General features: G+C 53.6%; 1 protein-coding gene across 9 annotated transcripts in view; it reads left to right on the forward strand.

Moving 5' to 3' along the window:
* RNF213 (ring finger protein 213) overlaps nucleotides 1–15824 on the forward strand; it is a 103962-nt gene that overhangs the window by 48148 nt on the left and 39990 nt on the right. For all 9 annotated transcript variants that reach the window (XR_012499680.1, XM_074343897.1, XM_074343890.1 and 6 more), the window contains 11 exons: nucleotides 60–233; nucleotides 621–767; nucleotides 3673–4262; nucleotides 5217–5379; nucleotides 6707–6924; nucleotides 8095–8235; nucleotides 8344–8511; nucleotides 9107–10259; nucleotides 10932–11125; nucleotides 11309–11464; nucleotides 11873–15478. Coding sequence is in view for 8 of the 9 variants with exons in the window: in XM_074343897.1 (XP_074199998.1) it covers nucleotides 60–233; nucleotides 621–767; nucleotides 3673–4262; nucleotides 5217–5379; nucleotides 6707–6924; nucleotides 8095–8235; nucleotides 8344–8511; nucleotides 9107–10259; nucleotides 10932–11125; nucleotides 11309–11464; nucleotides 11873–15478 (6710 nt within the window). In the remaining variant the exon portion in view is untranslated. The remainder of the gene's footprint in view (nucleotides 1–59; nucleotides 234–620; nucleotides 768–3672; nucleotides 4263–5216; nucleotides 5380–6706; nucleotides 6925–8094; nucleotides 8236–8343; nucleotides 8512–9106; nucleotides 10260–10931; nucleotides 11126–11308; nucleotides 11465–11872; nucleotides 15479–15824) is intronic.

Here is a 15824-nt window from a genome sequence, read left to right on the forward strand (position 1 = left end):
AGCAATGTGGCAAGGCAGTGGGGTGCCCACTGTTTTCACTCTGTTCTTAACCTGATCAGGAACCAATGAGAAAATAATAGCAAATATGACAGAGGAAGCCAAGAAGTTGATGTCCACCGCTGACTCTGTGTTCACAAAAGTTACCAGCGACCTCATCAATGGAACGATTTTAGTCGGACAACTGGAGCTGATCATAAAACACATAAATCGGTTTCTCGACATCTGGCAATTAAGTAAGTATCAGGTCGAGATGTGGACTCCAGGCTGCCGGGGGCTTAGGAGACAGAAGCGTCTGTGTGTGTGTGTGTGTGTGTGTAGATGGGTGATTTTTATCGTCTTCATGACGAGTGACTCTTCTTGCCTGGAGGTTGATGGGATGGTTTCTGACCCTCAGGAAGTAACGGGCGAGTGGTGAGCTGCAGACAGCATCAGAGCACTCGCTCTGTTTCCACCCCATGCTGCCAACACATGGATGTCCTGGAGTGGCGGGCCCCGCTCCTCCCCGTCCGCGCAGCCCGGCTCGTGGTCCTACCTGCGGGAGGTGGGAGACGCCACGGAACAGCTGCTTGTTAGTTCTGTTGGGTTCCTTTTCTTTTTCTTCTTCTTTTTATTTTTTTCAGACAGTAAATGTCTTTCGGACCAGAAGAAAAACACTATGAAGGAGGTGCTAGGTCTGAGGGAAAAGGAGCTGCTGGCTCTAAAGAGAGAGGAAAGCCATGTCAACTGCCTCCTGAAGCTGTGTGCGCGGGTGAAAGATCTGATAAGAGGTGATCTTCCCAAGCTTTAAGATAAACAGAACTGAGGGCCCCCGGCTGTGATAGCGGTGCATTGCAGCAGCGGCTTTTCCGCAGCTGCGGAGGGGAGGCTTTTTTATTTTAACAAAGTTAATACATGTCATCTCTCTTTTTTTGGGGGGGGGGGGTAATTATCCCCATGCCTTTAAATAGCACGCTTAAACACCTTGATTTTCCAGGTTTAAGCATTGCCCGTTGTGGGAAGTGGGGAGTTAGACCTTATCTTTCCAGTCTCTGCCTGACATGCATACCTTCCCAATCTGCCTTTCCTCCCGGTTACATCGGTTACGTCGTACTTTTAATTAGATCAGCCCTCAGGGTTTCAGTGGTCATGGCTGTGCCGAGGCACCGCCCACAGCCCCGCCACGACGCAGGCCTGGTTCTCTTCCATTTCCTGTGCAGACTGTCGTTTCTCTAGAATTGAAATTCTTGTCTCATCCTATGCTTTGTTTTCAATGTTCTTATTTTCCATTCAGTCCCATACTCTTTACCCACCGAATTTCCTTGCGAGGCCATCAGTCTGCTCTGTCAGAAGGAACCTCCCTGAGCTGGAGGGGTATTGTCTGGGGGTGCCCTGTGCCCCCCTCCTTGGTTGATCTGTTTCCTGGGTGCCCTGGCTTCCCATCCTCGCTCCTGCACTTTAGTGAAACACACCCTCTGTTCCCTCCTGAGAAAGGGGCACCACTGTTGTTCGGTGTAGATTACAGACCAGAAACCCCTTCCTCGAGGGTCTGGGTTCCTGGCTCCGCTGTCCCTGCAGGGTCTCTTCTGAGACGTCAGGTGTAACTCCAGTTACTAACCCTGTGTGGATGACACACTTTCCCTCTCTGGAAGCTCTTAAGATCTTGTCCCCCTTATTCTGAAGTCTCGCGATGATTGGCCCTGGACTGGGTCTGTTTCTCATTGCTGTGTTGGGCGTAACTAGGTGGGTCTTTCTAACCTGGACGCCCAAGTCCTCGAGTCTGGGGGAACTTCTTGTTTCCGGCAAGTGATGACTGCTTCTCTCTTGCTAGAATTCCCTGCTGGACGTGGGACCTCCTGGAACGGTTGTTTACTGTCCACACATTTTCTCTCCTATTTTCCATCTCTTTGTGTGTGTGTGTGTGTGTTTTAATTGAAGTGCAGTCAGTTACGATGTGTCAATTTCTGGTGTGCAGCAGTGTCCCAGTCATGCATACATGTATATATTCATTTTTAAGTTCTTTTTCATTAAAGTTTGTTACAAGATATTGAATATAGTTCCCTGTGCTATTCAGGAGATATTTTAAAAATCTATTTTTATATATAGTGGCTAACATTTGCACATCTCAAACTCCCAAATTTATCCCCTCCCACCCTCTCTTTGTGTTTTGTTCTGCTTTCTGAGCAGTTTCCTTAATTTGACCTTCCAACCTTTCCGTTCAGTTTTTAATTTCTGTTCTTACTTGGGTTTAACCTACAGGAGCTCCTTCTTTCCGTCTGAATGGTCCTTTTTCTCTGCCCTCCTGTTTCTGTTCCTGGTTGCAGCGTCGTCTTCCTGAGACCACTGATACTTCTGATTTAGAGGTTCCCTTTTTCTCCCAGTTTCCTAGTTCCCCTGAGGCACTTTTCTCTGTCGGTGTGTTTTAGTGTCTATTTTTCATGTTAAAGACTCCCCATCAGCCTGGAAATTCTTGTTTATCTGTTTGTATTAAGAGGTGGGCCTGACGCCCTGACGGAGGTAGCTGAGGGCGGGTGGCCAGCCTTTGACACGGCCTGTGCCTGCAGCGCTTCTCTCCTGGACGGGCCAGCTCTCCAGCCTCTGTCCGGTCCAGTCTTTCTCCGGGAAGTTATAGGTCTGGCTGCCAGGCTTCTGGGAGTCACGAGAGACACGGGGGCTGGAGGTCCTCAGCATCCGGGATCTGTACGTCTGCCTCATGCTCCCGCCTCCCTCCTCTGCTCCCTGTGTCCTCTGTCCTCCGTTCTTACTCCTTAACGTTACTTGCACATGCCATCTGTGAGCTTCCCGAGAAAGGGTCTGTGTCTGGAAATGCCTCTTTCCAGCTGTGCACCTGAGACTTCCAATCCGGAAAACCTCTGCGTTGTCCTCTGTAGACTAGAAGCCACCCGCTGCTTGCCAGGGTGGCGGAGGCACGATCGCCCTGCTGAGCAGAGTGGGTGGGGCTGAAACAGCCCATCCGACGACCGCTCGCACCTTCAGCCCGGTGCTCCTCTCTGTGCCAGCACCTGCCGGGCTCCAGCCCCCCGCGCAGCCGGCGCCTGTGCCGTGAGGGAATTCTGCGGCGGGCACCTGGCCGACTCGCAGCTTTCCCCGCTGAGGGCTGGAGCCCGCGTTCTCAGGCCTAAGGCGCCGTTTCCCCGGCACATCTGCTTCCAGCTTCCAAACTTTTGTGACTGTGACCCCTTTTCTCCTCTTCCCAGCCCTGCTGCTTTATTGTTTTTTAAAAACCAATCTTGAGGGAAGGGTAGAGCTCAGGGGCAGAGCGTGTGCTTAGTGTGCCCGAGGCCCTGGGTTCAAGCCCAGTCCCTCCGTTAAATTAAATAAATACACCAACAAACCTAATTACCTCCCCCCCAGTTACGTTCTGTCATCGGAGCAGGATTTGGGGAGGAAACAGAGGCTTGTCATCTCCACCCAGAAGCTGCAAAGCTTCCCCCCAACCCCCAAAGTAATGCTTCCTTTGTTGTAAAAATTGATGAGCAAGGCCCCGGGCAGGGGTGCAGGGGTTAGGTGGTGGGAGGGTGGGGATTACGGATTCTTACTGGAAACAAATGCCAGCAAGTGTGTTAGCTGGCCTTTCTTTAAGAGCAGTGAGGAGAGGAAACACTGGGAAAGTTTAGAAAAAAAGATACCGTGGCGAGAGGTTTGACCTCTGACATTCTCTTATGGTTTCAAAAGTGGATTTTGGAGAGATTGCAGAGAGACATTTGGAAGATCTCAGCAGGAAAAGACTAAACGAAGTCGTGACGGTGGGGTCGTCGGCCCCCTCCTCAGACGCAGCGTGGACCACACATTACAACCTGAGCCCCGAAGTCCAAGAAATGGCCAGAAACGCAGCCTTGCTGAAGGGCAGCCACGTCTTCCAGGTCTTCTGGGCAGAAGCGGCCCAGGAGCTGTGTGAGCCAGAGGACGAGCCAGAAAGCAGAGCCCTGCAGCCAGAAGAGGCCTACCGGTACTTGTATCTTCCGTGCTTCAACAAGTTCGCGAAACTGTATCAGGATCTGAAGTCAGGAGAGGTCACCTTTGGGGAAATAGATGCCACTTTCAAGGACTTCGTGAATAAATACAGGGACCTCACTGTCGACCTGCAGACCATGTGCAGTCTGCAGCCCCGTGACGACAGGGCTTGGATCGACGAGCGAGTGGAGCAGATCAGGGAGTACCACCACCTGCACCAGGCTGCTGCCTCGGCCGAGGCCATCTTGACGGTCAAAGAGAATCTGGGCCTGACTGGTGACTTCAGCGTTCTCCACACTTTATTGCACTTTGTGAGTTATTTACGGGGGCTCCTGGGGGTGGGGGCAGGGGTGGGGGTCCTGGCTCTCTGGTCGTTGTTGTGTTTTTGTTTGTTTTGATTTTTTTGCAATCCAGGTGCAGTTTTGTTTTTTTTTTTTTTTTTTTAACCTTTCTGGCTTTTAAAAACTGGACAAGGTGATTTTGCAGCCTCCTTCGGGGTTGTCTGTGTTTCACACAGTGGCTGAACGTGCTGGGCTTCCCTTTCGCCTTTGTCTGTCAGCTGTGTGCCCGTCCCTTGGCCGACGGGGGTTCCTTAGGTTGTCGGGAGGACCGTGAATTTAGGAAAAGGTGATGATCGTTTTAGTTGTCAGATATTTGTAAAGAGAAACCTGAGCTCTTTAGCTTCTGGAAGCCAAAAAAAGCCATTTGTTCTGTCGGCTCTCCGGTCACATCTAGCGCTTAGCCAGGAGTGGTATGAGGCAGGTTACCTCTGTGACAGCTAAGAAGCGAGTCTTCTGCTTTCTGGCCTTTTGGATGAGCATTTATAAGGTATGGGGTGACCTGTGTTGCAGTATAGACAGAGGTGGTGATGACTAAAATTGAGCACAAAGTTTGGATTAGGCACAGGTAAGCTTGAAGCCCGGCAGCTCTTGATGTAGGTCCCTGTCCTGGGCCTTCATTTCTTTACCCAGAAAATAGGAAAAATAGCGAGAAGCACCTGGCAAGGTGCTTGTGTCCGGGGCGGAGTGGAATGCCTGGCGCAGAGGAGTCGCAGTTCCTCTGGACCGCGGGGACACGGCGTGGGCGGCTGCGGTGTCCAGGCTGGGACGAGAGCTCTGAGCGTGTGTCAGTCCCGGGGGTTTGCGGGGAGCGGGGCACGGGGGTGGCCAGCATCGCCGCTCCTGGGGGTCCAGGAGCCAGTTCCGGCCCACAGCACAGCCCGGCCTTGCATACTCTTTGACAACTTTCTCTGGTGACTTTCTCAGACTGTCGGGAACAACTTTCGCAACGAAAAACTGAACCAGATCAGCCAGCAGCTTATCCGTGCCAAAAAGCTGCTGCAGGACGTGAGCGAGACCCGGTGCCAGTGTCTGAAGGAGCTGTCCCAGAGGAAGGAGTTCATCGACTGGGTCCGGGAGGCCCTCGAAGGTACAGTCGGTCACTTCAGTGACTGGAAGTCCGCAGGGTGTTCAGATGGCTCACAGGGTGGTCTTCCTAAACTTACGGGCAGTCCCTCCCCTCCATCGTGTTCTGTGTAAAGGACAGTGAGATGCCATCTGCATTTTTTAAATTAATTTAAACATTTTAAAAATTGAAATATATTTGCCAGACAGCATTGTGTAAACTGAGGGTGTATGAGGCGTGGGTTTGATACATTTATATACTGCACTATGACTGCTATTGTAGTGATAATCAGGGCCTTTATCGCATCCCTTGGTTCTCCTTTCATCTTAGTGGTTGGAGTAATTAAGACCTGGTCTCGCAGCAGGTCTCCACCTGCCTTCTTTAGGTAGGTGAGCAAGGTGTGTGCCTCACTGCCTGTTGGGAGAATTTGTATCAGGACAGTGTCCCTCATGTTCTGGTGTAAAATCTGTTTCCTTGGGTACCTTTTTTCTCTCCCTCTGGATGCTTCCTATGAACGGCTGCGGATCATTTTCTTAAAAATCATACCCCTTTGGCTTTTTGCTTTGGTTGACTTTTTACTGGAAGACAAGATGAGTGCTTGTCCACGGAGAGGTTTAATCACACCCACTGGCTGGTGTGCAAAGGCTGGCAGCCTCTGCAGCTCTGTGGCTTGGAGGGGAGAAGGAGGCAGGGAGAGGGGAGGCGGTGGCCCTGGTGTGTGGAGAGGCAAGGAGGGGGCTGCACCAGCCTCTCTGCTGTCACCTGTGGGCTCCCACCCGCTTTGGTAAGCTGCTGTCAACATGTTATGCACCAGCTAAGCTTGGGGTTTTTTGGTAATGAAATGGCAGTGTTGTGGGAGTTTGAGATTTACAAATGTTAGCCACTCTATATCAAAATAGATTTAAAAAAATTTTCTTCTGTACAGCACAGGGAACTATGTTCAATATCTTGTAACGACCTTTAATGTAAAAGAATATGAAAATGAATATATGTATGTATACGTGTGACTGGGACATTGTGCTGTACCCCAGAAATGGAAACATTGCAACTGACGGTACTTTAATTTCTTAAAAATTAATTAATTAATTTTAAAAAAAGATAGAGGGCACACGAATGCCCTGTGTGGTGCCCTGACATTGATGGTGTCCAGTAACGTCAGGTTACTGGTCAGCAGTATTGACAAAAATGGCAAAAGAAAAAGTGCCCCAGGTTCTTATCAAAAACAGAGGGTGGATAAAACCCTGAAAGTGCAGGGTGTCCATTTATAGCTTCAGTAAGGACTGTTGTCCCCAGACTTGAGGCTCATGCCATCACAGGTGGCCCCACACTCCTCTGACCCCTCCTGCCCCAGGCATCACCGAGCTGAAGGTGTTCGTGGACCTGGCCTCCATCTCCGCCGGGGAGAATGACATCGACGTGGACCGCGTGGCTTGCTTCCATGACGCGGTGCAGGGCTACGCGCCCCTGCTCTATGACCTGGACACCAGCGCGGGTTTCGATGACTTCATGCAGCACCTGAGAGAGCTGTGGAAGGCTCTGGATAATGACCAGCACCTGCCCAAGAAACTGGTGAGTCTCATTTCTGGCTCCAGAGCAGATCAGGTTTTAATAAAGCACCGCTTAGCAACTCTTGGGGCAGGACTGCAAAACTGTGGAGCACCCACGTGGCAGATTTTTATGCAGCCGCTTAAAACGAAGTTTCAACGCAGTATCTCTACCTATATGGAAATGCTTTCTCGGTCCTGTTATGTTAGGAAATAGGACACAAAACTGTGTGTAGATAAGTGATTTCTTCTACGCAAAACACATGGGGAAAAATGAGGTGGGGGGAGGGACGAGTGAGGGGTTCGGTGTTAGTAGATACGCACTACTGTGTATAACATAGATAAACAGCAAATGAGCGGTAATGGAAAAGAATCTGAAAAAGTGTCCATATGCACGTAGACGCATAGCTGAGTCACTTTGCTGTACACCTGAAGGTAACGTTGTAAGTCAGCTACGCTTCAATAAAAATTAAGAACTTTAAAAAGTGACTGAAAGGAAATATGCTCAAACGTTAGTGGTTTTCTCTGAATGATGGTACTTGTTAATTCTCCCTACTTTTTGGTATTTTTCCATACTCTCTACAATTGGTACAGATTGTTTTTTCATCAGAAAAAATAAGCATTTTAGCATAAGTTAGCCCGCTGCACCGGGGCGAGCAGACCCGCAGCACGCAGGCTGAGTGACAGGACGGCTGGAGCCCGAGAAGGGGGGAGGGGGGAGGGAAGGATGCAGCCGACAGAGCTGTTTCCTTTTCCCCGCTGGAAGCTCACGTCCAGACAGAAAGCCTTGGTGGCAGTTTTTCCTTAATTCTTCTGTTTGGACTTGGGGACCCGAAAAGGACACATTTAGAACTTAAGGCCCCACAGCTCTGTGAGAGCAGAATGCCGCCTTCTCGTAGAGAGCTGGGTTCGGGCCTGTTCCTCCCTGTCCGCGTATCCAGGGCGTGGGCTGGGGGGTGCGGAGCACGGGGGATCAGCCCATTCTGGCACCGCCACGTGACAAGTGTCCCCAGAGGGACGCACCCGAGCCAGTGGCAGCTGTGGGCCTCGGATGAGGAGGGCCTCCCCTGTGGGCGACAGCACACGGAGCCGGAGGCAGGAGGGGGACTGCGCCCCCCTGCAGGTGGGGGGGGGGAGAAGGCACAGGAGGGTCACGCATAAGCTGTGGCCCGTGTCCTCTCCTCCTTCCCCACAGCGCGACTCTGCCAGGAACCTGGAGTGGCTGAGGACAGTGAAGGAGAGTCACGGGTCTGTGGAGCTCTCCTCCTTGTCGCTGGCCACCGCCATCAACAGTGGAGGCATCTATGTGATCAAGGCCCCCCCGGATGGCCAGAAGGTGAGCTGTCCCCCGTCCCAGACGCGGCGGCCAGGGGCGCTTACGGGCTGCCATCATGGGGGCTTCCTGCCTCCAAAGAGCCAGCTCTGAGTGTGCGCCGTTCCATAGATTTCCCCAGACACCGTGCTGCACTTGCTTCTCCCCGAGGGCCTCGGGGGCCAGGAGGAGGTGCGAGACTACTCTCTGGAAGATCTGAAGGAGCTTTTGAACAAGCTGATGCTGATGTCTGGCAAGAAGGATCACCACAACGTTGAAGTCGTAGAGGTGTTTTCCGAGGTGAGAGTTTGTCCCTGTGTTGGAGCAGGTGTCTGGGACCCATCTGTCTGGGTGCAGACTCTCACCCGGTGAGATGCCTGAGAGGGTCAGAGGGTTTGAGTTTGGATTTAATTGGTAATTCAGTCTGCTCTTACATCCGTGGAGAGTGGGGCCAGTGGGTCTGCAGAATGCATTTACTTCAAATTCACGACCCCGAGAGGTGTCGATTTACTCTCTCACTCAGCCAGCACCCCCAGGCTCGTGAAGTCTGGATGGGCATCCTTCATCAGAAGCAAAGGAAACCGTATAACTTACCTCACGGTCTCTCACTTTACTGTGCATTTTACTCGAAAGCCGTTTTGTACTTTATAAATGATGTCTTTTCTTTTTATAATGTGTTGTTTCCTAAAGACGAGATTATGGAAATGAGGAAGGCAGGCCTTTCCGTGATCAGTCTGTGCCTCGAGGTCACATAGGGAACCAGGGAGAGACACGGGCCCACGTCCTTCAGGTTCTGAATCTGTTTGTGTTATTCCAGACTGATGCGTCTGGGATAACTCTCAGACTCTCTGAGACCAGCTCTGTGATGTCTGCCTCCTGCTTCCATTTGCAACAGGTGTTTTGCAACGTGCAGAGGCTAGTCCAGGCCTTCATCAACCTTCACTCTGCTGGAAACATGCTGTTCAGGGCATGGACGGCCGAGGTGTACTGCTCCCCCCAGAAGGGTGTCTCCATCTGCATGGACTTCTGTCTGGGGCTGGTGAACCAGTTCACGGAGAGCGGGGCAGTCGCCGGGCTGCTGGAGGCCCTCTGCCGACAGATGGAGGACTTCCTGGACCACTGGGAGAGATTTGTGGCGGAGAAGCGGGCAGAGCACCCCTACCTCAACTACTACACAGCCGAGCAACTGGTCTACCTGGGCACGGAACTCAGGAAGCAGGTCCCCAGTGAGGCCGCCCTCACCATGCTGTCCTTCATCAAGAGCAACTGCAGCCCCAGGGACGTCTCGGAGGCCTGCCCGGGGCCCGACGGCAGGGCCGCCGAGCAGCAGAGGACCATGATCCAGGAGCTGCCGCTCCTGCTCTTCTCAGAGTCCAGACTGGTGGACAAGCTGAGGATCATCATGGAACAGTCGATCGCCTGCATGAGTGTCCTCCTGCCTCACTGCCTGGACCTGGAGGCCCTCGGCCTCTGTCTGGCTCGCCTGGCGAGGACGGCCGGGCCTCCCGTGCAGCGACAGCTCCCCAAGGGCCTGCAGGTCGGCCAGCCCAACCTCGTCATCTGTGGCCACTCCGAGGTCCTGCCGGCCGCCCTGGCCATCTACATGCAGACCCCGAGCCAGCCCCTGCCCACCTACACCGAGGTGCTGCTCTGCACCCCAGGGACCACGTTTGAGGAGGTGGCACTGCTCCTGCGCCGCTGCCTGACCCCCGGCGCCCATGGGCTCGGGGTCTACAGCCTGCTGTTTGCGGACCAGCTGAGCTACGAGGTGGCCTGCCGGGCGGAGGCGCTCTTCCTGAGCCTGTGCATGCAGCGCCACCGGGAGGACTACCAGCTCGTGATGGTCTGCGACTGTGAGCGGGAGCACTGCTACCTGCCCTCGGCCTTCAGCCAGCACAAGGTCCTCGTCACCCCCCAGGCGCCCCTCAAGGACATCCAGGCCTACCTGGCTCACCACTTCCAGGTCCCAGAGCAGATCCCATCAGCCGCTGCTGTGTTCCGGGACCGGATGTGTGTTGGGGTCGTGGCCTCAGAGAGAGCGGGTGTCGGTAATGACGGCTGCCAGGGTTGGGGGGCCCACGAGTCCCGGGGACCGCTGATGGCCCTTTCCTTTTCAGTTGGTGTGTGTGGGGTGCTCAGATGAAGCCCTTTATAGGTGAGGAGACTGAGTCTCGGGGAGGATTTACTCACCTGAGGTTGTAAGTCAGGGCCTGTCCCGGAACGAGACACCCTTTGTCACCTGGTTTCCAGCTTGGGCGACTCCTGGGAGCCAAGCCATCCACCTCCTCTAAACTGGCTTCTCCGCAGCTTCCCCTTTCTTTTTTAAAGTCCGTTGGCCACTTGGGGGCTTCCTGGGTCCTGAGCAGGAGGAGGTTTCATCGCTCTGTCTTTAGAAGCGGCAGATGCCTCTGGACCCTGCGTTCAGTCACATCAGGATTTCCATCCTGTTGACTGTGGCCCTTTCACTGTCCGACGAAGCCTACTCCCGTCCCCAGCGTGGCGTGCTCCGCTGCTCCCGTCCTTGCCCGGCAGCTGCCATTCTCGGTCCCAGGGAGCAGCGGGGCTGTTGGGTGGGCGCCAGCAAGGAAACCTGAGGCCTCAGGCGTGTGTCAGGCTGCGTCCCTTCTGCGCAAAGCAAGTGGCCCGCGGTGGACCTTTCTGGGTGCTCTCTCGCTTGGTCCGCCAGCCTGGCACCTAATTTCCATCTGTTACCATTACAGGAAAGTCTCTCTTTGTGAGGAGGTTGCATGGCCAACTGAAAATGAAATTTAATGGGAGAAAAGTGCCCCTAAAAGTTATTCGATTGATCGACCCTCAGCTGGATGAGAACCAAGTCCTGGGCTCCCTCCTGCCTTTCCTGGACGCCAGGCATCAGACAGGACCCATGGTGTTCCACCTGGACGTGAGCTCTTCAGTAAGTGCCCTCGGGGTCCAGCCCCGGGCCCCGCCCTGCCCCTCCCCGGGGTAAAGACTTTCTTCTTTCTGCCTGTACTGATGATCGGTATCATCGGACCAAAGCACAGGATCAGAGGGGCCTCAGGGCTGGGAGAGCTGGTGGCTTCTGTGTGTTTACAAGCCCTCGTGGTTCTGTCTTCAGGTGCAGACTGGAATTTGGGTGTTTCTTTTCAAACTTCTGGTTCTCCAGTACTTGATGGATGTAAATGGGAAGATGTGGCTGCGGAACCCGGGCCACTTGTATATTGTTGAGATCCTGGAAGGGAGCTCGGCCCTGCCACGGAGGCCTTCGAAGCTGGTGCGTGTCGGGGCACCTTCCTGCTTCTGTGGGGGAGGGGTTTAGTGGAGTAGCTGAGTGCGATGTTAGTAAAGAAAAATCAATCTTTAAATTTATTTGTAAATTATTTCTAGAATAAAAGTGCTCATTAATTAGCAGGATCTTAAGCTGGCTTTGTTCTGTTCAGGATGGATGCTGCATGTCTGGGTTAAATGCAGAAAACCCGTCTGCTGGGAGAGGCACCATCTTTCTCAGAGTCAGCTAACACACACATGTATATGCCTAATGGAGAGATTTGGTTCCAAGAGATCAGGTAGAAAAGGGCTTTTTGGTCAACAGTGCAGCATAGACCCCATGGAGGGTTAAAATGCAAAAGCATTTCTTAGGAGGTTCAGCCGTAACCCGTTTTTCTGTGTCTCTCTTCTCCAGAGCACATATGCACCCCCATTCAGTTTTCTAGACATCTTCCCCAAAGTCACGTGCAGGCCTCCCAAAGAAGTGATTGACATGGAGCTGGACCCTCAGTGGAGCTACGAAGAGCCGGGAATGGATCTGAAACAGTTCTGCAGCGAAACGTTCCAGAGACCTTACCAATATCTGAGACGGTTCCATCAGAAGGAAAACCTCGACACGTTCAAGTACCAAAAAGGCTCTGTTGAGGGCACCCCCAGCGAATGCATCCAGCACCTCCTGATTTACTGCGGGGTGATAAACCCGTCCTGGTCAGAGCTCTGGAACTTTGCTCGGTTCCTCAACTACCAGCTCCGAGACTGTGAGAACTCTCTCTTCTGTAATCCCAGCTTTGTTGGAGACACACTGGTGGGTTTCAAGAACTTTGTGGTCACCTTCATGATCTTCATGGCGCGAGATTTCGCCACACCTACACTTCACACAGCTGACCAGAGCCCAGGGAAGCACCCGGTCGCCATAGATGGCGTCAGGGAAGAAGATCTCGCCCCTTTCACACTCCGGAAGAGGTGGGAGTCAGAGCCCCACCCGTACGTCTTCTTCAACAGTGACCACATGTCCATGACATTCATCGGGTTCCACTTCCGGCCGAACCAGAACGGTGGTGTTGATGCCATCGACCCCTCGAGTGGGGAGGTGATCAAGAAGGATGTCATGACGGTGGCACTGTACCAGGGGCTGTTGCTTCAGAGGGTGCCCTTCAATGTTGATTTTGACAATCTGCCCAGACACGAGAAACTTGAGAGGCTCTGCCTGACGTTGGGGATCCAGTGGCCCTTTGACCCTGATGAAACCTATGAGCTTACGACGGACAACATGCTCAAGATCCTTGCCATCGAGATGCGTTTCCGGTGTGGCATCCCCGTCATCATCATGGGGGAAACTGGCTGTGGGAAAACCAGACTCATTAAATTCCTTAGTGACCTGCGGCGTGGGGGTGCCAGTGCTAACACCATGAAGTTGGTCAAGGTCCATGGAGGAACGACCGCTGACATGATCTACTCCAAGGTCAAGGAGGCAGAAGAGCTTGCCCACTTCAATAAGGACCAACATCATTTGGACACCATCTTATTCTTCGATGAAGCCAACACCACGGAGGCCATCAGCTGCATCAAAGAGGTCTTGTGTGACCGCACAGTGAGTGGCCAGCTGCTGGCTAAGAACTCCGGCTTGCATATCATAGCAGCCTGCAACCCTTACCGGAAGCACTCCCAGGAGATGATCTGCCGTTTGGAGTCAGCTGGTCTGGGATACAGGGTGAGTGCAGAGGAGACGGTGGAGAAGCTTGGCTCCATTCCTCTGAGGCAGCTGGTGTACCGTGTCCACGCTCTGCCACCGAGCCTGATCCCCCTGGTGTGGGACTTCGGACAGTTAAATGACTCAGCAGAAAAGCTCTACATCCAGCAGATTGTCCAGAGAGTGATGGCCTCCACCCTGATGGATCCTCACAAGGCCTGTGTGATCACGGACGTGCTGTCCGCCTCTCAGAGTTTCATGAGGACAAGAGAAGATGAGTGTAGCTTCGTCAGCCTCCGGGACGTGGAGCGCTGTGTGAAAGCTTTCAAGTGGTTTTACGACCGCAGCGGGATGCTCTTGTCCAAGCTGGATTCCGTTCTCTGCGAGTCCAGCGTCAGCGGAAACAGCTTTGACAGAGATCCTGTCCTCTGGTCCCTGGTGCTGGCCATCGGGGTATGTTACCACGCCTCTTTAGAAAAGAAGGAATCTTATCGGAAAGCCATTTGCAGGTTCTTTCCAGAACCGTATAATGATAGCAGGGCTATTCTGGATGAGATAACGCAAACCCAGGATCTCTTTCTGAATGGCGTACCCCTGAGGAAGACCATCGCCAAGAACTTGGCTTTGAAGGAGAATGTCTTCATGATGGTGATCTGCATCGAGCTCAAGATTCCTCTCTTCCTGGTTGGCAAGCCTGGCAGCTCCAAATCTCTCGCCAAGACCATCGTGGCAGACGCCATGCAAGGCCAGGCCGCGCACTCAGACCTCTTCCGGAGCCTGAAGCAGGTCCACCTGGTGTCATTCCAGTGCAGCCCGCATTCCACCCCACAGGGCATCATAGGCACCTTCAAGCAATGCGCCCGCTTCCAGCAAGGGAAGGACCTGGAGCAGTACGTCTCCGTGGTGGTGTTGGATGAGGTCGGGCTGGCAGAAGACTCGCCCAAAATGCCCCTGAAGGCTCTGCACCCACTGCTGGAAGACGGGTGCATTGAAGACGACCCTGCCCCCTACAAGAAAGTGGGCTTCGTTGGCATTTCCAACTGGGCCCTGGACCCCGCCAAGATGAACCGGGGTATCTTCGTGTCTCGCGGCAGCCCCAGCGAGACGGAGCTCATCGAGAGTGCCAGGGGGATTTGCTCTTCAGAGCCCCTCGTGCAAAAAAGAATCCAAGAATACTTTGCAGCCTTTGCCAAAGCCTACGAAACGGTGTGTGAGAGCCAGGACAGGGAGTTCTTCGGGCTCCGGGACTACTACAGCCTCATCAAGATGATCTTTGCCGCAGCGAGAGCCTCCAGCAGGGAGCCGTCCCCTCAAGGCATCGCACAAGCTGTCCTGCGGAACTTCAGCGGCAAGGACGACATCCACGCGCTGGAAATCTTCGCAGCCCACTTGCCCGAGGCCAGGTGCGTGGAAGAAGTCAGCACCATGCAGCTCATCGGGCAGAACCTGCACAGCGATCGTCGGACGGTGCCCGGCAGAGAGCTGGACGACTCCGAGTCCCGCTATCTGCTCGTGCTGACCAGGAACTACGTGGCCCTGCAGATCCTGCAGCAGACGTTCTTCAGTGAGGACCAGCCAGAGATCATCTTTGGATCCAGTTTTCCCAGGGACCAGGAGTACGCCCAGATCTGCAGAAACATCAACCGGGTGAAAGTCTGCATGGAAACCGGCAAGATGGTGGTCCTGCTCAACCTGCAGAACCTGTACGAGAGCCTCTACGACGCCCTCAACCAGTACTACGTCTACCTCGGCGGCCAGAAGTACGTGGACCTCGGGCTGGGGACCCATCGGGTCAAATGTCGGGTTCACCCGGACTTCCGCTTGATCGTCATCGAAGAGAAAGACGTGGTCTACAAGCGTTTTCCCATCCCCCTCATTAACCGGCTGGAGAAGCACTACCTGGACATCAACACCGTGTTACAGAAATGGCAGAAGAGCGTTGTGGAAGAGCTCAGGGTCTGGGTGGAGAAGTTCATAGATGTGAAAGAAGAAGGGAGCTCACTCGGACACAAATACAGCCCTGCTGATGTCTTCATTGGCTTCCATTCGGACACGTGTGCCTCTGTGGTGCTCCAGGTCGTGGAGCAGCTGGGGTGCAAGGGCTCGACTGGCGAGCTGTACCAGGAGGTATCCGAGCAGGCCAAACTGGTGCTGCTGGATTGCGCCACGCCTGATGCTGTGGTTCGGCTGAACGCTTCCTCACTGGGCCGTTTCACCGCAACGTCCCTTTCCGAGGAGTACTATTACAGACAGCAGCATAACTCCTTTGCAGATTTCCTCCAGGCTCACCTTCGCAGGGTGGATCCAGAGCGCCATACCGCCTTCACAGAGGTGACTATCTTCCTTATTTCACCCTGACCCTCTCTCACCTGGGGTCCTTGAATCCCTAGCATCCAGAATCCGAAAGTCTTTGCAAGTCAGTGTATAGGAGCCATACATGGGTGTGTTGAGACTTCTGATTCCTCTCCGTGGTAAGTGCAAGGGGACATGCATGCTTACGTGAGAACCACATTCGAGTGCTGCGCCGAGGATGCTGGGGATGTAGAGGTGGGTTGGCACAGGTCTTGACCTCGGTCAGCATACAGTGTAAGGTATGGTGAACAGATGCTGCCGATAAACGATAGTGCCGTCCACGGAGGCAAAGAGGAGTAACCAGGTCGGGATGGGAGGTCAGATG

Source organism: Camelus bactrianus, chromosome 16 (assembly GCF_048773025.1).
Source record: "Camelus bactrianus isolate YW-2024 breed Bactrian camel chromosome 16, ASM4877302v1, whole genome shotgun sequence".
In the NCBI taxonomy this organism is placed as follows: Eukaryota; Metazoa; Chordata; class Mammalia; order Artiodactyla; family Camelidae; genus Camelus; species Camelus bactrianus.